Below are 27,552 nucleotides of genomic sequence, written 5' to 3'. Positions count from 1 at the left end.
ACGTAAATGGAATGAAGTTCTCAAACAAGTCTAATGGAAGATTGTCTTTATCCAGTCCCCTTGTATCAATATGGATTTGATACGTCATTGTGTCATAGGAATGTAGCCAAAGTCAGATTAATAAATGACTCAACTATGTGTTAATGTACTGCTGATAACATGACACGCTATGCAAATATAAATATGATGCACCACAAGGAGGCAGTGTGGAGCATGTTAACCCATAATGGGGCCTGGTGGCACAAATGAGGTAAGAGTGTCTTTATAAGAGAGCTGCCATCAGTGCTATGACCGGACTTCACACGGCAGCATGACTTGACAGAAAATCGCTGTTTGGGGTATCGGCATTCACTTCATAGAGTAGTGAAGGAAAAAAATATGAAATGGGGCCCTTCATGTAATGTCTCAGGCAATATGATCTGCTAAGGAAAGAAGAAGAAAAATGTGACGAGCACAAATAATAGGTAGGGCATAACTACCTCAAATCCGGTACTGTGGCAGTCACCAAGCCCTGCAGTACTATTGAGGGGTTCAGGTGACAGCCTGTTATTGGATGACACTGAGACAAAGAAAGGGAAGAGGAACAAAAAGGTTCTGTTCACACCCTCAGATAAACAGACAGAAAGAGAGGGATGAGAGGAGGAATAGTGTGAGAGCTTTCTTGACACCTCATACATACATAGAAAATGAAAAGGGAAAGGAGAAAGAGAGAGTAGGCCTACATTGTGGAGACGAAGCGTGAGAGAAAGGTTCTCTGATTGCAGGCTCATGCTGGGCTGGGTGTGCCTGTGTGTCAACAGGCAGGCTGGCTGTGAATCAGACCCATCTGAGGAAAAGAGGGCCAAGTAACACAGGGTGGGCCTCCACGCTGATTCCTCCCTGCCTGCCTGAGGGGGCTGCTCTCTGGCCTGTACTGGGATGGGAGTGGGGTCACTGGAACTTAGCCCACACCCACACCTCAGATCAACCTGGAATTGGTGGGCTGGTTGCTAAGGAAGATCACTCACTCCCTGGCACTGGAATTGGTGTCTCATCCTGACTCCACATCAATCATCAGGGCTCAGCCTAACCCAAACCCCTGTGTGTGTGTGTGTGTGTGTGTGTGTGTGTGTGTGTGTGTGTGTGTGTGTGTGTCTTGCCGCAGTGTCCCAGTGCAACCTTCCTCAGCTCCCCTTCCTCTGGCTCAGACTCATTCCACAGTTCATCTGACATGACCTTAACTTGACCTTATTCCTGGCTAAATGCCCAATGTAAACTACCCTTGGATAGACCTCTCCTCTGACAGCTCTGCATTGTCATTGAACCGTAGACCTCCACTCTGCTCAGTATGCACTCCACAGCCTTGAAGACCTTACCTCCAATCCTAGAGAAACCTGTCCTGTCCTGTCCCACCCCCCATCCTTCAGCCCATTTAGGCACACATCCATCCATTCATCATCGTCCATATCGCTGCTCTCAAGAAATACCTACAGCAGAGAATCGCCTTTCAGTGTCACTACCTAAAGTCCCTGTCCTGTCACAGTGACGCCTACTGTTCTCTATGATAGGGTGGGATGTGTATGTAGCAGAGGTGGAAAGAGAAAAGCTGGGACAGACGAGCCAGCATGGATTAGTCATTGCTGTCAGTGGCTGAACACAACTGTAATTAAAAAGAGCACAGCCATGGTAAAGCTATTTAGAGCTGCTACAGCCAATTCAATCCATTTCATGCTCATGACAGAAAAAATGGCTTTTCAAAGCGAATAACACTGACAATACTGTGGTGTTAACAAGCCATCCACTGTGTATCCAATAATAACCATCTTTGCCTGCACAAAATGTGTGTTATTTGGAACAAAATTGTATTCCAACTGCTGAATAGGATAATGAACCCCTAATTTCTAAAGCTAGATCCCTAAAAAATGATCAACACTTATACGCACACCCAGAGTCATACTGTATATGGCCAATATTGTCTGAATCAATATAGCAAAAGCATTAAAGAACATGTCCTTTAAGTCTATAAAACATGGCTGTCATTAATGTAATAGGTAGAACTCATTTTAGTGCTGTGATGTTGGCACCATTACTTCAGCAGACCTGCAGGGTGACTGGTAGAGGAGAGCAGTGAATCAAGTATACTCACTGATGTCCCCCTCGTGGTAGATGACTGAGTGGTAGGGCACGTCCTTGTCTCTGAGGTACCTCTCCGAGGGCTCCACGTAGTACATGCCCTGGTGGGTCTGGATGAAGCCTTCAAACCTGCCGTCCACCACCGAGCCGTGGGTCAAAGTGCCCTTCTCACCTGGACGAGAAAGACAAGGTCAGGAAGGGTGGTCAACTCCACTCTAGTCAGTTGGGGTTAGGAAGAAAGTCAATGCTCAACGTGTGAGAGAAACACTCAAAACATACAGACCAATGCAAGCTGACAAACAGAACATCATGCGGACACACACACACACAGCTCTAGACATTGAGCAGATGGTAGACCGTGAGCTGTTCCTGGGGGGAATACCGTCTTGGACAGAGTCAGGGTGGAACGAAACATATCCCGGTCTGTCTGGATCATAAAGACTCATCCCTGCTCCCCTCATCTGACCTTGAAATCAGACAAATAATGACTAGTAATAAGAGCTTGGACTCTGGTTAGTGTCAGGGAAAACCAAATAATAGTTTCTTACGCAAAAGGCACAACTAAAGCTTGAAGAATCAAGGAACCAGTGAGAAAGAAGGATAAAGGGAGTAAGAGGGAATAAAACAAAACGCTGTCAGGGCATAGCAGAGTCTATTAAACATCATCCGCCTTTGAACCAGACAGAGAAAGTCTGGCCGACGAAAAGGAATGGTTTTTAATTCAGTGTTTGTCAAGAGCAAGCACCTTGAAAAACCTTTTCCATCAGCAGCTATGCAGGTTGGAAGAAAAACTATAACTCCCAATTAAACCTGTGTTATAAAAAATGCAGACTCTGGAGGGCTATAATTGAAAAGGACAGATGACTGGCAACTCAATGGGAGAAGATAACTAAATCAGGGAGAGAATAAGACTTGTTTTCCTCAGGATAGGGAAGCCCAACTTCATTTTATCTGCTGCTCTCCTCAGTTCTGTATTGGTTGCGAAAATGTTGGAGCGTTTGTCTCATAGCTATCCTGAGGGACCATTGCAGTTTAGCGTAGACAGAGAAACACAGCCAACCAGCCAGCCAGCCTCTCTCCATAGTTAGGTTTCTGTTTCCAGAGGAAAGAGGCCCAGTAGGCCCGCTGGGGGCCGTCTGCTCTGCTCTCCTGCTGGAGATAACGAGAGCAGCAGAACACACAGCTGTCCCATGGAGCATCCAGCTCTTTCTCCCTAAATATCTGTCTGTGCTCCAAGGGCCCAGAGTCCTCTCTGGTTTTTTCAGGCCCTAGCCATGCAGTTTGTCAGAAAACACTGGGACACTAACTGGTATTTGTAGCAGTTTTGATACTGAAAGTGAGAAAAACAGAACGTGCTTTCCATTAATGCTACTGCTGTACATTAGGCACATATTAGATTAGAGTAATAGGAAACCACAGTCAATAACCGAGGTGCTTGCTCAAAATAATACTGTACTGTAAACTAGATTACCACCATCTAAACAAAATCAGCAGGATACTAGAGAAAGGAATGTTGAGCTATGCTGAGACCATTCATTGACAGTAATAACTGTCACATTAGATGACTTCATGTGTCATTTCTGCTGTCCCATTTTCTTCATAATAATACATGAATAATACTTTCCCCACGGACAGCTTGGAGATCAGAGCGAGGACCAATTTAATCTGTTGTTTTATACTGGGCAGCTCTTGGTAACATTAAAGAGGGCCCTATGGTTTTGATATAATTTCAGGGACAGATTCCCCCTTCTGATCTCCAGAAGGCACAGCGCATTTTCCCAGAGAGGAAGCCCTTTATCTGGGCATGAAAGGCCAGTGCAGAGGGGTTAGACCCATCCTCTGTGCACATATGGATCAAGTCTGATTATTGTGCCAAGGAGTGCTCAGAACTCAGACACGGATACCCTCACAGCCTCAGCAAAGGGAGTACTAAAAATTCCTAGTTTAAGTCAGGAGAATACGGCGCTTCCCAAGGGCAACTGACAAGACTTTTGTATCAGAGAAGGAGAGAATAGAACACACAACACTAATGAGAGCTGGGTTAATGTGGCCGTATAGACAGTGGGAATTGAATATTCTTTACCCTTGTACCTAATCAGAAACCCTACTGCAGTCCAGATACAAGCAGCTTCACTCCAATTATGGGAATTCCAGTAGACTGGGACCAAGGTAACCACCTAATTTAGTTCATGAAAATGCCTGGTCCCCAAAGTGCTAAGTGGGCTAATGTGAAGTAAGGAGAGTGGAGTCTGCTGGTCTTTATGAGGGGCAAATGAGAAAATGAATGTATAGGCCTATCTGATCACACATAATAGAGAGGTCTGGGCTCTCTACTAGCTCACAGTACTTCACTAGATGGGTTCTTCTCCCATCCCAGTACAGACAGCTATTAGCTACAGGTGGAGGAGAAAGGGACTCAAGGGAGAATGGAACTTGGGATATGACCTATTTACCTCCAGTTCATGGTTCTTCGATTATCAGGCAGAGGCCAACTGATGAGCAACTGCATTTAACACAACGCCGGAGATGTACAGTGCCTTCAGAAAGCATTCACCTCCTGGACCTTTTCCTCGTTTGGTTGAGTTACAGCCTGAATTTAAATTTGATTAAATTTATATTTTTGGGTCACTGGCCTACACACAATACCCCATAATGTAAAAGTGGAATTACATTTTTTAAAAAGGTTTGTTTATTAATTAAAAATGAAACCCTGAAATGTCAATAAGTATTCAACCTCTGTCATGCCAAGCCTAAATAAGTTCAGGAGTAAACATTTGCTTAACAAGTCACATAATAAGTTGCATGAACCAACTGTGTGCAATAACAGTGTTAAACATGATTTTTGAACAACTACTTTATCTCTGTACCACACACATACAACTATCTGCAAGGTCCAATCAAGCAGTGAATTTCAAACACAGATTTAACCACAAAGACCAGGGAGGTTTTCCAATGCCTCACAAAGGGCACCTAATAGTAGATTGGGGAAAAAAAGCAGACATTGAATATCCCTTTGAGCATGGTGAAAGTTATAAAATTTCACTTTGGATTGTGTATCAATTAGGGATGCACGATATCGGAATCGGACGATATTAGCTAAAAATGGCAACATCGACACCGGCCCGATGTCTAGATTAATTCCGATGTGCAAAACCGATGTCAAAGCTGACGTGCATACTTATATAACGTAGGTACATGACGTAATGACGCCACAAAAAATGTAGCAGCTACACGTGCAACACAGCATTCCTAACCGAGCCCACAATGTCTGCTGTGTGGATCGAGCAGTGTCTTCTGCTGTTTCAGTTAGTTATTGTTCTATTTCACTGTAGAGCCACAAGTCCAGCTCAACATGCCTTAAATAGCTCTTTTATCACACACCCCACACATGGGCAGACCTCACATGGCTTAGCTGGTGTCTCCAGAGATGCAAGCTCTCATTGTCACTCAATGCCTAGGTTTACCCCCACTGTACTCACATCCTACCATACTCTTGTCTGTACATTATGCCCTGAATCTATTCTACTACACCCAGAAATCTGCCCCTTTCATTCTCTGTTCCCAAAGTACTAGACGACCAGTTCTTATAGCCTTTAGCCGTACCCTTATCCTACTCCTCCTCTGTTCCTCTGGCGATGTAGAGGTTAACCCAGGCCCTGTAGCCCCCAGCATCACACCTATTCCCCAGGCGCTCTCATTTGTTGACTTCTGTATTCGGAAAAGCCTTGCTTTCATGCATGTTAACATTAGAAGCCTCCTCCCTAAGTTTGTTTTACTCACTGCTTTAGCACACTCCGCCAAGATACAACTGCCAAACGGGGCAAAGTTACAACCTACTGCAGAGATAGCCTGCAGAGTTCTGTCATACTATCCAGGTCTGTGCCCAAACAGTTTCAGCATCTACTTTTAAAAATCCACCTTTCCAGAAATAAGTCTCTCACTGTTGCCACTTGTTATAGTTATATTTTTCTATTGTGTTATTGACTGTACATTTGTTTATGTGTAACTCTGTTGTTGTTTGTGTCGCACTGCTTTGCTTTATCTTGGCCAGGTCGCAGTTGTAAATGAGAATTTGTTCTCAACTGGCCTAAAAATAAAAAACAAGTCAAGCAGTCATTTGAAAGAGTAAGAACATTTCAGCAAGACAACTCAAAACGAAATCCATTAAAGCCAAGATAATATATCGGTGAACATATCGGAATTGGACGATATTAGCTAATAATGCCAACATCGGTATAGGCCGATGTCTAGTTTAACGCCGATGTTAAAAACCGATGTTAAAGCAACCGTGCATACCTATATAAACGTTGGTACATGACGTGCATACCTATATAAACGTTGGTACATGACGTAATAACGGCACGTAACATTTGCACTACACGTGCAACACAGCATTCCTAACCTAGCCCACACAATGTCTGCTGTGTGGATCGAGCACTCAATTGAAAGAGTAAGAACATTTCAGCGAGACAACTCAAAGCCGAAATCCATTAAAGCCAAGATAATGGCATTCACTGCCCTTAATAACAAGCAACCGTTCTCTGTCGTGGGTGATGTTGGCTTTCGTCGACTGGTCAAGCACACTACCAAGTGCACTATTTTTCATTTTTGGCAGTAATAGCGTCACTGCTATTAGCTCCATGACTGACATTCGGACCAGCGATATCAGCCCCATGAGCATGCTGAGTCTGACGGCACAGTGGGTCGTCGAGGATTTCGTACTGAGGAAAGTCGTATTTCATGCTCATGAATGTGCTGGTTGTCATACCGCTGCTGCCATTTCAATGGCATTTGAGAACATGTTTGAAACACGAACACACTAGCTAGCTCCAGTCGAACAACTGACTCGAGAAATAATCTCATCAACTGCGCCTGCAGCAGACGTGATACCCTCCGTCATGGCATTGAAACGCCTGCTCAACAGGCATTCTCTCTTTACTGTGTCGCCACCATGCTCGATGCAATGTACAAGGGCCGATACTTCGATGCAGACAAGAAACAGGGTTTACGTGAAATGTTACATACACAGCTGGACAAGATGGAAATGGACACAGTGACAGTGCGCACTGAGGAAGAGAGGCCACGGACAGACAGAGCTGAAACTTTACTGCTTGACATCCTGGAAGAGAATGAAATGACTAAACAAATGAACAACAAAACAGCACAGCAAGTAAGTGAAATAAATAGGTTTTGATTATGTTTTACTGGTAATGGGGACATACGTAAATGCCAACAAAATAACTTTTTGGTCAGTGTGTGTGTGTGTGTGTGTGTGTGTGTGTGTGTGTGCGCGCGTGCAACCTTTACTTAACTAGGTCCGTTTAAGAACAAATTCTTATTTATAATGACGGCCTACCCCAGCCAAACCCGGAAGACGCTGGGCCAATTGTGCGCCGCCCTATGGGACTCCCAATCACGGCTGGATGTGATAGAGCCTGGATTCGAACCAGGGACTGTAGCGATATCTCTTGCACTGAGATGCTGTGCCTTAAACCGCTGTGTCTATGTGCATGTTAAGCATTCTAGTACAGTTAAAAAGTTAAAAGTCTGCAAAAATGTTTAATATCGGTTTAATTTATTTTTAAGGAAAATATAGGATATCGGTAATAGGCAAAAAATGTAATGTATGTGCATCGCTAGTAGCAATACACAGAGCCACTACAAAAGATACAGGCATCCTTCCTAACTCAGTTTCTGGAGAGTAAGGAAACCACTCAGGCATTTCACTATGAGGCCAATGGTGACATTAAAACAGTTCAAGTTCAATGGCTGTGATTGGTGAAAACTGAGGATGGATCAACAACGTTTTAGTTACTCTACAATACTAACCTAAATGAGAGTGAAAAGAAAGAAAGAAGCCTGTACAGAATACAAATATTCCAAACCGTGTTTACGATAAGGCAATAAAGTAAAACTGCAAACAACGTGGCAAAGAAATTAACTTCATGTCCTGAATGCAAAGCGTTTGGGGAAAATCCAACACGACACATCAGAGTTATTTAGGATAAAAAGAAAGGGAATAGAGCTAAGCACAGGCAAAATCCTAGAGGAAATCCTGGTTCAGTCTGCTTCCCAATAGACACTGGGAGACAAATTCACACAAGACCAAATTTACACTGGAGTTTTCTTACCAACACTACCTTGAATGTTCTTGAGTGGCCTAGTCACAGACTTGAGAATCTATGGCAAGACTTGAAAATGGCTGTCTAGCAAAGATCAACAACCAATTTGACAGAGTTCGAAGAATTTGAAACAAAATAATGTGCAAATATTGTACAAAAGCTCTTTAAGACTCCCAGCTGTAAGCGCTGCCAAAGGTGATTATTACATGTATTGACTCAGTGTCACACCCTGACCTTAGAGATCCTTTTAATTCTCTATTTTGGTTAGGTCAGGGTGTGACTAGGGTGGGTAGTCTAGTTTTTTCATTTCTATGTTGGCCTGGTATGGTTCCCAATCAGAGGCAGCCGTCTCTCGTTGTCTCTGACTGGGGATCATATTTAGACAGCCTTTTCCCACTGTTTTTTGTGAGATCTTGTTTTTGTGTAGCTGCCTGTGAGCAGCCCAGAACGTCACGTTTCGTTTTCGAATGTATTGTTTATGGTGAGTTTCATATTTATTAAACATGTGGAACTCTAAGTACGCTGTGCCTTGGTCCATTCATTCAGATGATCGTGACACTCAGGGATGTGAAATTTTGCAAAAAAAATTGAAAAACATTTTCACTTTGTCATTGTGTGTATTTAATAGTTTTTTGATTCAGGCTGGAACACACCAAAACGTGGAATAAGTCAAAGGATATGAATACTTTCGGAAGGCACTGTATTAGACAGAAAAGGGTTGAGAAGAGAAAGATGTTGCCACTTACTGCAATTCAACTCTGAGTGCAATCTTTATCCCCAATTGCAGTATTCTAGAGTATTACATTTTTGTAACCCTTTGTTATTGCAGCAATTATGCCTTTGGCAAGCGGCCTTGCTTGCTGAAGCGTTATTGCATGATGATTACACGACCACTATTTCTCTGAAGATTAGCAACTGCCAAAAAGCTCATCAAGCTTGGGGAACATGGTCTTTGAGGACAATATTACGTGTTCCTTGCAGCGTATCATCTCTTGTATGGAAACTGTCCACATACAAAAATAATGGGGGGAGCAAGGTTTTAGATTTGATTTAGTTAAGCCTAAGGTTCTCTGTCATACATCAAGGCCTCGGTAAACATGAACATCATCTTCTGACTATTTTAATTATTCCCTAAGTAAGCCAGAGTGAGTCTGGCAATTAAACTTATCAGTAACCACGTTTCCATCCACAGTTTTTATGCGAGTAAAGGCATACCGTGTATATTTAAAAAACAGCTGTGATGGAAATTGGATGTCTCAATACAAGTTTATAAATGCCTACAGATCATGGGTTTGTTCGAAAGGTGGGATCTTTGTGTCTAAAATTAATTATGCACGAAATGGCGGTAGAAATGCCATTATGCGCAAATATTGATATAATAACCATAACATTGAAGTAAACTTGGTGTCACGAGATGATATGGTGTGTGGTCCTCCCACTACGACTTGGGAAACCATGCAGTTTATTAGGCTGCTATTGAACTTCACAGCATGGTGAAAGGGCACAGTGATGAGTTTGATGCTCCTTTCCAATAAATATCGAGGGTCTTATTCTGGTAACATGATGACCGATGCTTGAGAAAAAAATATTCTAGTTCTTATTCTTAATCATCTCATCATGCGGACTTGCCTACTCGCATTGTAGACCATCTGCGAGACCAGAGTAGGCACATTTACTATTTATCGCACCAGTTTGTGACAAAACGATCACAAGAGTTGAAAATGCACTGGAAACACATTGAACTAGGGATGCGCGATATAGTCAGTGAACATATCGGAATCGGGCGATATTAGCTAACAATGCCAACATCGGTATAGGCGAATGTCTTGTTTAACGCCGATGTTAAAAACCGATGTCAAAGCTGCCGTGCATACCTATATAACGTAATGACGCCACGTAAAAATGTTGCGTTACTCGTGCAACACAGCATCCCTAACCTAGCCCAAAATGTCTGCTGTGTGGATCGAGCAGTGAACAAGTCGAGCAGTCATTTGAAAGAGTAAGAAAACTTCAGCGAGACAACTCAAAGCCGAAATCCATTAAAGCCAAGATAATGGAATTCACTGCCCTTGACAATCAACCGTTCTCCATCGTGGGTGAAGTTGGCTTTTGCCGACTGGTCGAACAACGGTACACACTACCAAGTGCGCTATTTTTCAGATGTTGCCCTACAGGAATAAGACAGTAATAGCGTCACTGCTATTAGCTTCACAACATACAAACTATGGAACGCCGTTTGGGTCTTTGCGTGTCAAAAAAGATACAGTAGCACTGTCAAAGATGTACAAATAAAGTCTGCAAACAAGCAAACACTGGCCACGAACAGAGTTGGTAATAAAGCATAATTTGCTTGACCGCAACTTCTGGGGTAGCTAGCATTAGCTTGGTACCTAGCTAGCACTAATTACAACCAGCCTGAAAACAATGACCATTTTAATTATTCTTAGCAAGGATTTAGGAATCCTTGTGAGTAAGTATTAGCTAGGTTGCCACTTGTTGTTCGCATATTGATATTGAACTTCAGTTCATGAAAACAAATAGCTAGCCAGCTACTTAACCCTGTTGCCCAAAGCTAACGTTATAAGCAGACAGCTAGCTTTATCTGTCTAGTGAGGCTCGACCGGACCGGGTAATGTGTTGTGAAGCTAGCCACAATAAGGATTGGGCACAAGTGGTATTTGCGGTTTGCCTTAAAAATAAAAGTATGTCATTGACAGTGATGCAAATGACTGCAAACAGAATTATGCCATACTTTTATTTTGAAGGCTAACCCCAAAGTCCACTATTGTGGCTAATCCTTATTGTGGCTAGCTTCACATAGATGGGTCTGACCACCATTAATCAAATAAGAACGGTCTTATAAATTAGGGTTATTTTAGATTAGCTAGTTAGCTAGATTATGTTGTTATTTGACACGTCACGTAGTGTTATCTTTCGAAGTGTATCTTTTTTTAACACGCAAAGACCCAAACGGCGTTCCATATAAATCCTGGTTGAAAATGAAACGCTTGAACAAATGATCATCATAACAGCAAGTAAGTGAAAGAAATAGGTTTTTATTATGTTTGACTGGTAATGGGAACACACGTAAATCCCAATAAAATAACTTTTTGGTCAGTGTGTGTGTGTAACCTTTATTTAACTAGGCAAGTCAGACATTCTTATTTACAATGACGGCCTACCCCAGCCAAACCTGAGCAACGCTGGGCCAATTATGCGCCGCACAATGGGACTCCCAATCACAGCCGGATGTGATAGAGCCTGGATTCGAACGAGAGGCTGTAGTGACGCCTCTTGCACTGAGATGCAGTGCCTTAGACCGCTGCGTCCATGTGTGTGTTTTAACTATTTAACTGTATTAGAATGCTTAAAAAGGCCGCTAAAATTTGAAATATCGGTTATAGGGCAAAAATGTCATATCGGTGCATCACTACATTGAACTTTAGATTTTTATTTAGTACATGAAAACTTAAATTCACAGATTTTTATCTGCAACAAGTATGTTTGGTGGAAACACACCACTGGCGGGAAAATGTGCACATATTCTTCATCCAGATTTTTTAATATTTGCATTAAATATTTCAATTGGATGGAAATCTAGCTTGTGCACAGCAAATGAGTGGGGCTCACTGTAATAGGATCTTAGCAGACATGTTAAAATGTCTGAAAAACAGGGTGGCGCAGTGGTCTAGGGCACTGCATCGCAGTGCCACCAGAGACTCTGGGTTCACGCCCAGGCTCTGTCGCAGCCAGCCGCGACCGGGAGGTCCATGGCGCGACGCACAATTGGCCTAGTGTCGTCCGGGTTAGGGAGGGTTTGGCCGGTAGGGATATCCTTGTCTCATCACGCACTAGCGACTCCTGGGGTGGGCTGGGCGCAGTGCGCGCTAACCAGGTCCCCAGGTGCACAGTGTTTCCTCCGACACATTGGTGCGGCTGGCGTCCGGGTTGGATGCTGTGTTAAGAAGCAGTGCGGCTTGGTTTTTAGCTGCAACAAGTATGTTTGGTGGAAACACTGGTGGGAAAATGTGCACATTTTCTTCATCCAGATTTTTGAATATTTGCATGAAATATTCCAATTGGATGGAAATCTAGCTAGTGCACAGCAAATGAGTGGTGCTATTATGACATCACTGTAATAGGATCTTAGCAGACGCATGGCTTTCGACCTTCGTCTCTCCCAAAGACCGTACGGGAGTTGTAGCGATGAGACAAGATAGTAACTACTAACAATTGGATACCACGAAATTGGGGAGAAAATAAACATTTTAAAAAGTCTGAAAAACAGGAGAAAAGGAGGTTCTAAAAAGAAGCAGTGTGGCTTGGCAGGGTCGTGTTTTCGGAGGACGCATGGCTCTCGACCTTCGCTTCTCCCGAGTCCGTAGGGGCGTTGCAGCGATGGGACAAGACTGTAACGACCAATTGGATATCATGAAAATTGAAGAAACGGGGTAAATTTTTTTAAATTATTCATAATATGTATATATATTTTTTTTAAACACAGAGATATTAAAGGTGACACAAAGAGTATGGCCTTTACAGCAGAGCACAACTACAGAAGTTCAACGTTTAGATTTCTGATTCTGAAATTGTGCAATAAATGAATATATCAGTGTGTAAATGCACAGTTATTCTGACTTAATCTAAATTCCACCTTTGAATGTCCACCTTTATTATTGACAAGAAAAATCTAGATGGATTTTTGGTCTGGACAAACCTTTCCATTGCATTACAAATCACATCTGAGAAATGGCTACAACATCGTCGTCCTTGGAACGACACAGTGCTGCTTCTCTAAAAAGAAACAGATCTCAAGATTTCCATTTGATAGAGATGAGAAGTGTTGCTCCAGTGAAGTCTGATTTGAATTACAGTCTGTTCAGCAGAGGATAAGAGAGATGACAGCATCTGAGAATGATGAGGTGGGAGTGGAGATGAGCCCGCTGGGATCTGAGAGCTTCACACAAACACACCACGTCACATGACCGGACAGACACACCTTGGCCTTGTTTTCCCTTGTGTTACATGTGAGCTCTGCTGCAGGCATGGGGAGGATCCTGAGGATGTGAGGCTGGAACGTGACTAACACATTCTCCAAACGTATACGCACACACACCACACACACAGACAAAGAGTGGAGTGGAGAATGATATCCATTAACAACGTTCAAAAGCACAACTCCAGCCCGCCAACGCTACCAAACCCACAACAACACACTGGTGCACACCCACACATCACAGATCAACGCAAAAGCAAATAATCAAATTGGATGCGGGAAGCGTTTCCCTGGTAACTATCGTAATTGTGTCTGTGTGCACAAGGACTTTGTTGTTCCAGAAATAATTGCTGGACTTACCGAAGATTTCTCCAGTGTAAATGTGGGAGGGGTCGTAGGGCGCCTCCACTCCTGATATCTCTACCTTGAGGTCTGGAGAGAACAGGCTGGTGTCCCTCTTCATCCGCAGATTGAAATGCCTGCAAGAGAGGAACATGAAAATACATTACTACACTACCCAGACCCCGTTTAGTACCTCCAACATTCCTGCTCATGGTTCAGTAAAGATCTATGCAGCCAGAATGACAGGAGAAAGATTAGGGCAAGTAACAACGCCAAACCCAGTGTCTCCCAACACTGACAGACTACTTGGCTGTAAGACATTTCATTTCACATAGGCACAGGAAATGAAAATAAAAGGTTAAATAAATAGACATATAGGGCCTTCATCAACTTCTCTCGGTGGAGACAATAGAAAGTGGTTGTTAATTGAGAAACATCTTAAATGGATGGGCAAATTCTTTAGATAGTTCAGCAGCACAAGTCTATTGTTCAGGAAGAATATTTCCCATAAAGTCCTGATGACTCAGATGCCTGGGCTGGGACCTTCAGAGAATCACACCAGTCTCTTATCAAAACACAGGTCAAGTAAATCATTACTCCATATTTTTAAACGAGGCAAGCCAGTTAAGAACAAATTCTTATTTACAATGACGGCCTACACCAGCCAAACCCGGATGACGCTGGGCCAATTGTGTGCAGCCCTATGGGCCTACCAATCACAGGCGGTTGTGATATAGCCATAGGGTTTGATTAGAGTAGGAAGGTAGCCAAAGTCCTTCACAGACTGTAGGATTTTAGCCGTTTTATGCCACCATTTTGCTTTCCCAGACAAAATCTCCATGTCGTGGGCAAATTCTTAGGTTGTAAATTATTGTCGGACGTCTTGGCTCGTTCAGTGTGACAGGGTCTAGGTCTGCCGATTAAGTACCGCTGTGTGCGGTCATTGCAGGCCCCCAGTGCCCACTGAAGTCACTGAGCTACGAGGAGGCTAGCGCCATCATGCCATAGACATTAAGGTCAACACGAGCAGGATGAAAATGGACTACCGACCATGATTCTTTGCCAGTTACGGCCACTTTCAACATTATCCTTAGCAATGTTTTGGTGCCATTCAGCCCCGTGGTGCATTTCAATATGAATATGTGGATGATGTCATCAGCACGATCTACTGGTTTTCATGTGCGTGGGTCGTAGGCTCCAACAAAGTTCTCACAGTGGCAGAAATGAATAGTCAGACTATTTTGAATAGTCAGATTAATATACGTTTGACTTAAACGTTTACAATTTTCCTGATATCTTGTTTACATGAAATAGGAATAAAAAATAAAAAAATCAATAAATATATAAGGCTACTTGATGGGATTTTGATAAATGCACAAAATCCCCAATCAAAATAAACACTCTCTCACAGCGACCACGTTATTTTGGGGAAGTTTACGACATATGAAGTTTGTACGTGAAAACTATTTCTATGACGCATTCTTACATTTTTACCAAACTCACTTTGAGGCTTGTGCTGCTGGTGCTGGCACATGTGCAGATCAAATACACAGCTGCAGGCTGACAACCTCGCAAGCCAATCGCAGAATGTGACGACAGAACTGAAGCAAATCATAAAATCTGTCCAGGTTGATTTTTTTTTTTTTTTACATTGCACATACAGTGTGGGAAGGCCTTAAGTGATAGACATTATTACACTGTTTCAACAACCATTATTCAGGATGAGTCATGAATCATAATATTAATATCCTGGCTCTTAATCCATGTGAATAGGATATGAAATGGAACAGACTCGTAGGTTACATCTGTGTGAGTCCATAAAGATGAGGCTATTGACTGTGTTAGCAAATGAAGTGAATGCATACAGGACTGTATTTGAGCTCCCCAGTGTCGCAGCGGTCTAAGGCACTGCATCTCAGTGCTAGAGGCGTTACTACAGACACCCTGGTTCGAATCCAGGCTGTATCACAACTAGGATTGCACTTTTGGGGAATATTCAGAGGTGGAAACTTATCATGGGAATTAACAGGAATTAACATAAATATATGCAAATTAATATGACAACCATTTAAAATGTCCAGTCGTGGCCAAAAGTTTTGAGAATGACACAAATATTAATTCTGAGTCTGCTGCCTCAGTTTGTATGATGGCAATTTGCATATACTCCAGAATGCTATGAAGAGTGATCAGATGAATTACAATTAATTGCAAAGTCCCTCTTTGCCATGCAAATTATCTGAATCCCCAAAAACATTTTCACTGCAGCCCTGCCACAAAAGAACCAGCTGACATCATGTCAGTGATTCTCTCGTTAACACAGGGGTGAGTGTTGATGAGGACAAGGCTGGAGATCACTCTGTCATGCTGATTGAGTTTGAATAACAGACTGGAAGCTTCAAAAGGAGGGTGGTGCTTGGAATCATTGTTCTTCCTATGTCAACCATGGTTACCTGCAAGGAAACACGTGCCGTCATCATTGCTTTGCACAAAAATGGCTTCACAGGCAAGAATATCGCTGCCAGTAAGATTGCACCTAAATCAACCATTTATCGGATCATCAAGAACTTCAAGGAGAGCGGTTCAATTGTTGTGAAGAAGGCTTCAGGGTGCCCAAGAAAGTCCAGCAAGCGCCAGGACCGTCTCCTAAAGTTGATTCAGCTGCGGGATCGGGGCACCACCAGTACAGAGCTTACTCAGGATTGGCAGCAGCTCTCATTCTCTCGTCCTTCACCGTAGACGCCTAAAACAAGGTTCTAAAGACTGTTGACATCTAGTGGAAGCCTTAGGAAGTGCAATCGGACCAAATTTACACTATCTTGGAGAGGCAAAGAGTTGAAAAACTACAAACCTCTGATTTCCCACTTCCTGGATGGATTTTTTTCTCAGGTTTTTGCCTGCCATATGAGTTCTGTTATACTCACAGACATCATTCAAACAGTTTTAGAAACTTCCGAGTGTTTTCTATCCAAATCTACCAATAATAGGCATATCTTAGCTTCTGGGCCTGAGTAGCAGGCAGTTTACCTTGGGCACCTTATTCACCCAAGCTACTCAATACTGCCCCCCAGCCATAAGAAATTAAAGTCCCATGGAAAATGTCTGGAAATTTATCGGAAAGTTTCCGACCCTTTGCAACCCTAATCACAACCGGCCGTGATTGGTCATGATTGGAGGGCGGCGCACAATTGACCCAGCGTCGTCCGGGTTTGGCCAGTGTAGGCCGTCATTGTAAATAAGAATTTGTTCTTAACGGACTTGCCTAGCTAAAGGTTACACATTGTATTTCCCAAGAATGACATGGGGAACAACATTTGGGAAAATCTCACATATTCGACAACATGCATCTTTAGTGAATAAAAGTAACCCATTGAGACTGCAACGATTGGACAGTGAAAATGTATCTTGTCATATCTCTTTTTGGATTTGTAAACACTGAGAACAAGACAAATAAAAATAAACAACTACTGACCATTTCCCCTCAGTATATCCTGAACTAAGAAGGAACAGCGGGCCATCTCAGGTTAATCACAGCTACAGCACTTCACAACAACGGCCCTCCTAATTTGCTTTGTTGATAACAGAGGGAGGCCCAGGCCCTCTCACTGGGTAACAAATGGCAGCTGTAATTGACGTGGGCATCCCTGCCCAGAGCAGCTCTCTGATTAAGACTCCCCTCCGGGCTGATGGGGTGTTAGTGGACACATGGTTGGTTACACAACTAACCCAGTCAGGAGAGGATGACGTGATTCACAGACAACGCTGGCAACAATAGGAGTGAAAGGGAAGAAAGATTGCATATGTATATAAAACTGAAATAGCATATCTTGTGACTACTGTCTAGGCCTGTCAAAGAAAATGTATAGACAAATCTGTTGACATTAACACCGTCAGTGAGTCACAAAATATTGTTGTAGTAGCTACTATCTTGTCTCATCGCTACAACTCCCGTACGGGCTCGGGAGAGACGACGGTTGAAAGTCATGCGTCCTCCGATACACAACCCAACCAAGCCGCACTGCTTCTTAACACAGCGCGCATCCAACCCGGAAGCCAGCCGCACCAATGCGCCGGAGGAAACACCGTGTGTATTTTTACATTTAGACACATCCCATGTATTTTAAATCAAATCAACTATATGCAGTGAGTTTGTCTCGCTCTTTAAGCCTATTGTTTGATGAAATAAAATAAAAGACACAAATAGAGGGAGTCCGACCGCAATTGATTTGATTGTGCCAGGCTCAGACTTGCTGCGCTGTGTTAATCTATTTTTTTTTACAGCAAGTGACTGTTGTCGCTCTCTCCTAGCTGCTGAGGCGACCACAACAGAACATTATTGTTTATCGTGCTGCTGAAGATGCAACGTAATTACATCCATTTCTGACTGTAAAGTTATGGAAATCCCTAATTTGTTTAGGAAAAACATTCCCCATTCTCTCAACCATTGCTCTCTTTACGTGACACATGTATTCATCACATGCACATGACCAAAAGGGCCTGACCTGTAGCATGTCATAAACACATCAATAAATTGGTTATAACATACTCCGAACACATGTAACAGCAAAATGGATGCAGAAGACATGACAAACTTGAAATGGGGGAATGTTTACTGGTTGCTCAGGAGGTAAATGGGAAGTCCGACGTGTGGAATACATGTGACTAATTGTGGAAAATACTGGAAATAAATAAACAGAAGGTAAGGAGCAAGCACTGGGTGCATATTATATGTGCCAAACAGGTGCTGTTAGATGACTATAGCTTTCTGACCATTTGGAAAAAAGTAAACACTAAATAAATAAGCATACCAGAGTACGTTAATGTTATTTTTTTGTTTTTGTAAAGCCTAAAAACAGACTAAAAACAGCCGCATGCATTTGTGAATGCAATTGCTAAAATGGAACAGTATATTTATTGTTTACGCTAATTATTCAAGGTTTGCTTTGTTTTAAAATAAGGAGATCAAGAAAAGGAGGGTTATTATTATATATATAATTTCTGACTATTTGGAACAGTGTTAACACTGAATTAACTATAAGTAATACCAGAGGATGTTCTAACAAGAAAAACAAGTGTAAAGCCTTTATTACAGCACAGCAAAGATCCAAAAGTCTAATTCGTGAGATTTTTTTTTAACCTAAATATTATGGTTGGTGCTCACGGAGGCTTGGTGCTCACGGAATCAGTAGGCTATTAAACAAACACTCAAACAGGCATTGAAGCAGGATCTATCATATTTATGTGGATATACAGTACCAGTCGAAATTTTGGACACACCTACTCATTCAAAAGTTCTTTATTTTTGCTATTTTTGTCGTTGTAGAATAGTGAAGACATCAAAACTACATAACAAATATGGAATTCTGTAGTAACCAAAACAGTTTTAGATTCTTCAAAGTAGCCACCCTTTGCCTGGATAACCGCTTTGCACACTCTTGACATTCTCTCAACCAGATTCACCTGGAATGCTTTCCCAACAGTCTTGAAGGAGTTCCCACTTATGCTGAGCACTTGTTGGCTGCTTTTCCTTCACTATGCGGTCCAACTCATCCCAAAACATCTCAATTGGATTGAGGTCAGGTGATTATGGAGGCCAGGTCATCTGAAGCAGCACTCAATCGCTCTCCTTCTTGGTCAAATAGCCCTCAAACAGCCCGGAGGTGTGTTGGGTCATTTCCCTGTTGAAAAACAAATTATAGTCCCAATAAGCGCAAATCAGATGGGATGGAGTATCGCTGCAGAATGCTGTGGTAGGCATGCTGGGTAAGTGTGCCTTGAACTCTAAATAAATCACAGACAGTGTCACCAGCAAAGCACCCCCACACCATCACACCTCCATGCTTCACGGTTGGAACCACACCTGCGGAGATCATCCGTTCATCTACTCTGCATCTCACAAAAGACACGGCGATTGGAACCAAAAATCTCAAATTTGGACAGATAGATTTCCATCGGTCTAATGGCCATTGCTTGTGTTTCTTGGCCCAAGCAAGTCTCCTCTTCTTATTGGTGTCCTTTAGTAGTGGTTTCTTTGCAGCAATTTGACCATGAAGGCCTGATTCACGCAGTCTCCTCTGAACAGTTGATGTTGAGATGCGTCTGTTACTTGACCTCTGAAGCATTTATTTGGGCTGTAATTTCTGAGGCTGGTAACTGTAATGAACTTATCCTCTGCAACAGAGGTAACTCTGGGTCTTCCTTTCCTGTGGCGGTCCTCATGAGAGACAGTTTCATCATAGCGCTTGATGGTTTTTGTGACTGCACGAAGAAACGTTCAAATCCCTCGATCTCTTGAAATCTCTCTTTTTCGTAATGACTGACCTTCATGTCTTCAAGTAATGATGGACTGTCATTTATCTTGGCTTATTTGAGCTGTTCTTGCATTAATATGGACTTGGTCTTTTACCAATTAGGGCTCTCTTCTGTATACCACCCCTACCTTGTCACAACACAACTGGCTCAAACGCTTTAAGAAGGAAAGAAATTCCAAAAATTAACTTTTGAAATGCATTCCAGGTGACTACCTCATGAAGCTGGTTGAGAGAATACCAAGAGTCTGCAAAGTGGTGATCAAGGCAAAGGGTGGCTAATTTGAAGAATCTCAAATATAGTTTGATTTCTTTACCACTTTTTTGGTTACTACATAAGTCCATATGTGTTATTTCATAGTTTGTCTTCACTATTATTCTACAATGTAGAAAATGGTAAAAAATAAAGAAAAACCCTTGAATGAATAGGTGTGTCCAAACATTTGACTGGTAGTGCATATGGATGATTTATAAAGCCAGGCACATAACAGTTATGCTATTGATTATAGACCTAATTAAATTGGGGTTTTCCCTCTCCTCACTCTTCTTCGATAATCAAGGGCTGTTTTCTAATCTCCTAACTCCGCTGCTGCCTCCGCCGCATTGTTCTCAACACCAATTTAAGGTTATCTTTGCTATTATGCACATAGCAACATGGTCTAGGAAAAGGCATCAATTCCACAGCATGCTGAAGTTTCAGAACAGCGGTCAGCAACCGGTGTCAAACATGGGAGAACGTGCATGTGTTATAAAATATTTTTATTTTTATTAGTATTGCACCATTGTCCTTAACCATATACAATTTGTCTTAGAGTAAAGGACTGTTCCATCCCCACGGCCTCCACAATGGATTAGTCCACTCAGACAGGTGCAAATCAGACAGGCGTCTTGTACACCATGAAAAAATAAATATGTTTTTGCAACTGTTGGACTAAAGAAATCTTGGCCGGCCAACAGCCTACCGATCAAACAATCGAGAAGTCGACTAAATGGAGTCAGCCTTACTGCAAGAAGATGCAGCCTGCCTTATGATAGTGGTACTTGAGACCACCATAACAACAGAATGTATGGGGGAAGAGAGTTAAACACATGTACGTCCATAAAGTGCTGTCAGATGGAGCAGCCTGAGGTTGCTTTCATTTCCTTTCAGTCCAGCACTTAGAACACTACTTGACTAGACCAATAACTACCATCAACACAGAGTTTAGCCTAACTGACGTTGTGCCAAAAACGCTCTCTCAAACACACACAGACAGACAATATTCAGTCCAAAATGAGACGGCGATGTTCGACAGGTGAAACGGTTGGCCCTCTCTGTTTGAGACCCTTCAGAGAGCAAAGCATTATGCTAATGTCTGTTACGGAGTGACTCAGCCAGCCATTAGACAGACAGCCCCCTCCACTGCCAGGGAGAACACACTCAATTACCACACAACACTTCACTTTGGCACACCAACCAGAGACACACTCCACAGTGCAATCAAACAAGCAGTGGCACAAGGACAGGTGTATTTAATTTCCACCCCTTCTCTAATCTATTCAGGAGAGAAAGCACTGGCGGGTTGACCGCAGAGCGTCGACTATACGTGACACTTCTGCAACCTGTACCACTGTAGGTACTATATTCTATAGGATGATTTTCTTCAGCACTGTACACCACTGGTATAACATCCCCTACAGTACAGCCAAGTATTGGTCTCCAGATTCCCTACTCAGCACACACACAAGCAGACAGCAGACGGATGGCCACCAGAGCATGGCTGCACCAAATTGGCCAGATTTTTGGACATTTGTTTTCTAAAATGTGAAGCAGTATTTTTAGAGTGGTAATGACGGCAAAGAGGACAGCTGTGTGTGTAGTGAGCCTTTACTGCCAGCTTCAGCAACCAGACAGAGCACACAGGCATACTGAATACTGGGAGAGACGGGGTGGGGGCTACAGAGCGGTGGGGTGAGAGGAGGAGGGGGTGAGAGATGAGTCAACCCTCTACTTCCAGGAAAGATTTAACATACTCCCATGGGTTAGGGCTGTTCCCCTCAAAACCGTGCATTGGCCATGGATCTGCATCTATGGCCACAGAATGCTGTAGCAGGTCTGTGCATGAACTGACAATGACTGTTACAACATCTCAAATAAAGGGCCAGGGAAAACAGCTAGGCTATATCTACAGCTATACTGAAGCATTCTGCTGGTAAAAGACAGACTATCACTGTTACATTGTGGAGCAGGAAAATGGATCTGTTTCTATCTGACAGGCAGGCAGGGGAGATACTGATAGAGATGTGATGAAGTGCAGTGAATGACTGAAATTACCCCATTTCTATATTTAAAGTTGTTTGGTTTCCCGAGGACTACATTATCAACACAGTAATACACCTTCTTGAGCGCAGTCTGGCTCTCAGACTGGGCAGCATCCCCATTGTGTCAGTCAGTCAGTGCCAGTGCTCAGTAGAACCACAGGGTATAGACTACCCTCCCTCCATCCATCATCACACACACACACTGTACAGCAGGCTCCCAGTCAGTTACTGGAACCAAAACAATATAATTATGATGTACTCAGGACATTCAACTATAACAATCCCACTAAATGAATGCATCCTCATGCCTTCTGTCTCTATGAAACAGAAATTCTTATACAATGTAATTATGCCCGTAGGAGTATTATCATGCACCTTGCCCCCAGAATAAAACAAATCTAAAATCAACCCTTTTTAAATAAAAACCGAAAAGCCACAAATTTATTACAAAACTATTTCCAGCAACATGACTTCATAGTCATATGACTGGAGTTAATGCAGCAAATCTCTGCACTAGGAGGGGGGAGCCGTGGTGATGGTGAGGGGGGAAGGGAGTGTGTGTTAGGGAATGAAAGGAGGAGAGAACAAGATGATCCCAGTAACGTCCCTATAATGTCAGGCGAAGTAAATCACCACACTGGAGGAACACTTTTAGGGACTGAACAGATCCACATATTACACAACTCCTTCCTCACCTGAGCAGTATCGCTGGCTGGCGTATGTGCGTGCCAGGCAGGCTAGGGGTATGGTCTACCGTGAGGCAGCCAGGGACAGGTGGTCACTCCGCCTCTACTGACACCCAGCAGGTTTGGCACCCAGAAGGTCACACTGCATGTAACTTTCCAGCACAGCAGCTTGTGATGAAAGAGTGTATGGTGAGCAAGTGTTTGTGTTACTATCTCTCCTGGCTTAACTTCTGGGCTGGCAGGATACACTCTGGTTAAATTCTGCTCTGATCCTCCCTGCTGTCGATAGAGAATGGCTCCAATTCCCCTCCCCTTCCTGTGCTTTGTGAAGATCTTGGACATCAAGGTCCTCTGAGTTCATCAAAGTCCCACCAACCAGCCTCCCTGTTTCTCCCACCTAAACGGTCTGTGGACGGGTAGATCAGCCTGTCTCTCTGACCTCTTGCAGCCACTTTCTCATTAAACCCTCTTAAGGAGGTTAGCCAAACACAAGGCCTTTCTCTCCACAAGCGTATCACAAGCAACCTGACCAACTGCAATATTAATAACATCTCCTTTCATGTTCGCTCTACCTACACCTCCTCTCTGCGTGTCAGTGAGTTACAGTACATCCCCTCCTTTCTCCAGTCTCAGACAGACTTGCTAGAAGTGTGAGTAGAGATGGGTGCAGGTAAATACTATAGTCCTGGTACACCAACAAAAACAACAGCTCTATCTAGGCTGCTTCCTTTCTGAAACTCAGGTCCCGGGGGATGTTGGTGTGAAATGATCTGTCAGTGGTTGCACTCCATTTCTTTCGGCTTCAGTGAGCCACAGCAATCAGATGCTGCCTGAAACAGGGCTGGAGAGTGTAATGAAATAACTGTTATGAAAGTTACAGATGAGTAGGGCTGGCACAAACGTATAACCGGCGGTTATGGATGACTATCGTCATGAAAATAACAGTCGTATCCGCAGAAAAAAAATAGATGTTTATTTTTTGGGGAAGAACAGCTGACTGAAAAACGGGATTGGCGGGCATACGTGCGGTTTAGTCTGTTTCTGCGGTAACATGGACTCACTGTGGAGCGCTTTCGACACCTTATAGTCCATGCCCCGAAGAATTGAGGCTGTTCTAAGGGCAAAGGGGGGTGCAACTCAATATTAGGTAGGTGTTCCTAATGTTTTGTACACTCAGGCTATTCATGGATTCCATAGCAGATCAGACGTTGTAAAGCTGAGGTGAGAGAAAATCCTACAGAGAATTTGAGTTAAAAGCAGTGTTGTGTAATCACACGTCTGTGTGGCTAAATGAAACACTACTCAACTCCAGAATCATTTGAACCACTCCAATCCTGCTACAGGTCCCAGTAGAGATTTGTTTATCCCAATCTCTATGTGGATGTGGGGGGACAGAATATGGTCTTTAATCGCACAGCAGGCTCTGAGCTAGGGATCACCGGATGACCGGAACAAACAGAACACAGAATAGAGAAAAATATCAACAGGACATGTGTAGACCAAAGCCGAGACTCTGATCCCTGCTAATGGCAACAACAGTGTAGGCTGTGACTGTTACTTCAAACATGCTTCCAGAGAGGTTTCAGCAGTTAGAATAATTCCTGAAGCTCACCATATCGAGCTGAGACGCTTAGTCAGTACCAGTCCCTTTCAGCTCCGCTTCTCTGAGATGACAGACATAAAGGACAAACATGGAGTCTCTGTGTTTAACCATCGCCTTTGAGAGAAACGCTAACCAAAGACGTTATCATGAAATACTACACATCAGTGGGCAAAAACATGAATCGGGCACAGAGAGGGAATGTGAGTGAGGGAGTGGTAGATATGGAGAGCGAAATTGAGAGAGACGTTGCTGCAGGGAAACCCTTAACCAGTAGAAATGTCATTTTGAACTTGTGAAAGTCGTTTAAAAAGGCAGAGGTGAGTGAAGGAGGGGATGATACAATGCAGAACAGATGAAACCGAGGCAGGGGGGGCGATCGTATGGTGGAGTACACAAGCACAACAGAAGAGAAGAAGAAGGAAAGAGGAATCAGGCCACAATCTGTCTGGAACAGCGATGGGAACATAAAAACAAATTACTGATGCATTTGTTTCAAGCCTGATGTTCATGATGTTATGAGTTCAAGCGCGGCAAGATGATAAACCTCTATAAAAACTCATTAACAGGAGTCTGCAGGGCGGCTGTGAAGGATCTGACTTCTGACAGGAAATGATCTTCTCTCAATTCAAGATAGCATTAATTCCTCTAATATACTCCCAACGTCCCAAACGCACCTCAATGAAACATCAAACACCCAAATGTCTGTGGGCTGATCATATTATTTAGAGCTCAGAGCTCCATAGCCACTCAGCTCACGCTTTAAACATCCTGATTAATTGCAACCCGAACACTGGAGACGGCTTACTGCTCCCCAGCCCATCAGAGTGCAGTGTGCTCCCATATCAAATATAGCCATTCTTCCCTCTCCTTGTCACTGAATGGAATACATCTCTGTATTATTCATAGACAGAGTTTGTGTAATCCTGAGCTCTGGAGAACAATCTGTATATCTCAGTCAGAAGGGAACAGAAAGTGCTTAAAGTTTCATTATGAAGAACCTGAGCAGATACGGCATTTGAATATAGAATAAAAACAAGCGACCCGTCATCTCCTCCATAAAAATGTCTGGCGCTAGCACCACATCTCAAAGTAAATTCTATCGCCTCAGCTTTTGTCAGCACTCCAGGAGTATAGAGGTGATGTGACCGGCAAGTCTTTATATAATGGAAATAGTGCTCAAAGTAATGCTAAAATAATGCTGACACCATCTGCCTCTTACAGAAAGTGAAAACTAGGTGTATTAGAGACTTCCAAATAGTCCCTAATGAGTTTATACATTATTAAAATACATTCCTACCACTCCAGGGGAAACAACTAGACCTAAAAACTGACGGTTCATTCACTGCTCAGGTAAACAGAAAACTACATTTATGACAATTTCCAGTACCAAGACTCCAGAGATTGAGAGGGTTGATCATATAGTTGCATCATGTAAACACCTGTGATTCTCTCAACACGACAGGCTAACAGCCCCATTCTCTCAAAACCCCAACAAAAACCTTCTCGCTCCAACCATGGTACATGTCTCTACTTGCCCAGTGGAGTCTTATCAGCACATTAACTAAAATGGGACTAAGAAGGAAACAGGCACTTGACAGTCACGTCTGATTATACAGCCCTACTCCATGGGACAGATCTGGGTCACTGCAGTTCATCAACATTGCATCTCTCACATGGTGTCTGATGGCTATCCAAGGCTGTGTTCAGGCTATAGGCTACTGGTGATAGATCAAGCTGATAAATCAGATTAGGATCTACTTGGTCTAAAATTTCAAGCTGACCGTTATTATAACGTGGCACACATCCGGCCAATAGCAAAGTACTAGGCCATTGCCAGGAATTAGCCTATTTATTTACTTGCATAATCCTCAAAATCAGATTGATCAGGGAAGCGAGAATGATAAAAAAAATATATATACAGTAAACTGAGCCTAAAGGCATGCTTGTATAAACACTGTAGGAGAACAGCAGATCAACTCTACAGATCAAACCACTGCTGACTACTGTTCACCTTCAAAATGTCAGAGTGGGTGTGCTGTGTCTAATAAAGACTAGTTACACTGTATAGCCTACTACAACAGAGAAGAACATTAAACACTATGAACAATGAAGAGCGGGATTCATCTAAAAATATATATTTCCCTCAAATATCTCACTCCTTGCTTTGATCCCCAGCCAGCCAACTACCGCAGGTTGAGCATGGCTGATTTAAAACCAAATCAAATATGCAGCAGTACAGGCCGTGTGTCATTTCAAACCACACATTATTCAGAGCAGAGGAAGGTAAAGTACTGCGGGAGAGGGCTGAGGTTCCCGACAGGGATCATTGTGGCACGGGTCTGCATTTTTCATGATGCAAGCGGGAGCGGGCTTGGGGATGAACATTTTTTTTTTGTCCCCAGATTATTTGAAAACGGTCGACTCTGCTTTGTATCCGTTAGCCTACCTATTGTATTAAAAGCACCTCTGTCGCATTATTCAAACACAATCTCAGAATAGCCTCTCTCTCCTCTCCTAGATGGGCGTGCAAGTTCAATAGCCTATCTCTCCTCTCCTAGATGGGCATCCAAGCGCCTACAATATTTGGTCTCAATGAAATAGAGTAGACTGCCTATGAATGGGAAGAGAATCAAGGGCCAGTTATCTTTCAAAGAAAGATATATATGATTAGGCTATAGTTTCACTACAGTGTGTGTATATAAATATTGATAATGGAAATAAGTGGAGGAAGCTCAATCAACGTGAGTTGAAGAGCAAATCCTCACGCTCCTATAAAATCCTCACGCTCCTATAAAAAAGGTAGGCTACATCTTCTATTCAAAATGTAGCTCAAGAGAAAGTGCACGTGTCAGTTATCATCACTCTTGCTGCTTTAGGTTCAGTAGCTATATGTGTGCGATCAGGTGCGCGTGTGGTCTCAATTAAATAGAGTAGGATGTAGCATATCCATGGGCGGAGAGGCACGGGGCACTTCTCTTTCCAAGGAAATTAACTTTTGAAATCTAATTGTGCTATAGTTTACTACACTGCCTCAAAATAAATATTGATCACCCATATTGGTCTCGGTCTGAAAATTGCCCGCTCC

The 27,552-nt window shown here is 43.0% G+C and overlaps 1 protein-coding gene across 5 annotated transcripts in view; it reads right to left on the bottom strand.

Moving 5' to 3' along the window:
* The window catches only part of adam10a (ADAM metallopeptidase domain 10a), a 102,273-nt gene that overhangs the window by 20,404 nt on the left and 54,317 nt on the right, over positions 1-27,552 (bottom strand). For all 5 annotated transcript variants that reach the window (XM_021607380.3, XM_036980804.2, XM_090238671.1 and 2 more), the window contains 2 exons: positions 13,591-13,709; positions 2,126-2,284 (listed from right to left, as the gene is read on the bottom strand). In XM_021607380.3, the coding sequence (XP_021463055.3) occupies positions 2,126-2,284; positions 13,591-13,709 (278 nt within the window). The remainder of the gene's footprint in view (positions 1-2,125; positions 2,285-13,590; positions 13,710-27,552) is intronic.

Source organism: Oncorhynchus mykiss, chromosome 6 (genome assembly GCF_057628025.1).
Source record: "Oncorhynchus mykiss isolate SJ-2025 chromosome 6, ASM5762802v1, whole genome shotgun sequence".
NCBI classification, from domain to species: domain Eukaryota; kingdom Metazoa; phylum Chordata; class Actinopteri; order Salmoniformes; family Salmonidae; genus Oncorhynchus; species Oncorhynchus mykiss.
Note: the sequence above shows the minus strand (reverse complement) of the source record. Positions and strands in the feature narration are given on the sequence as shown.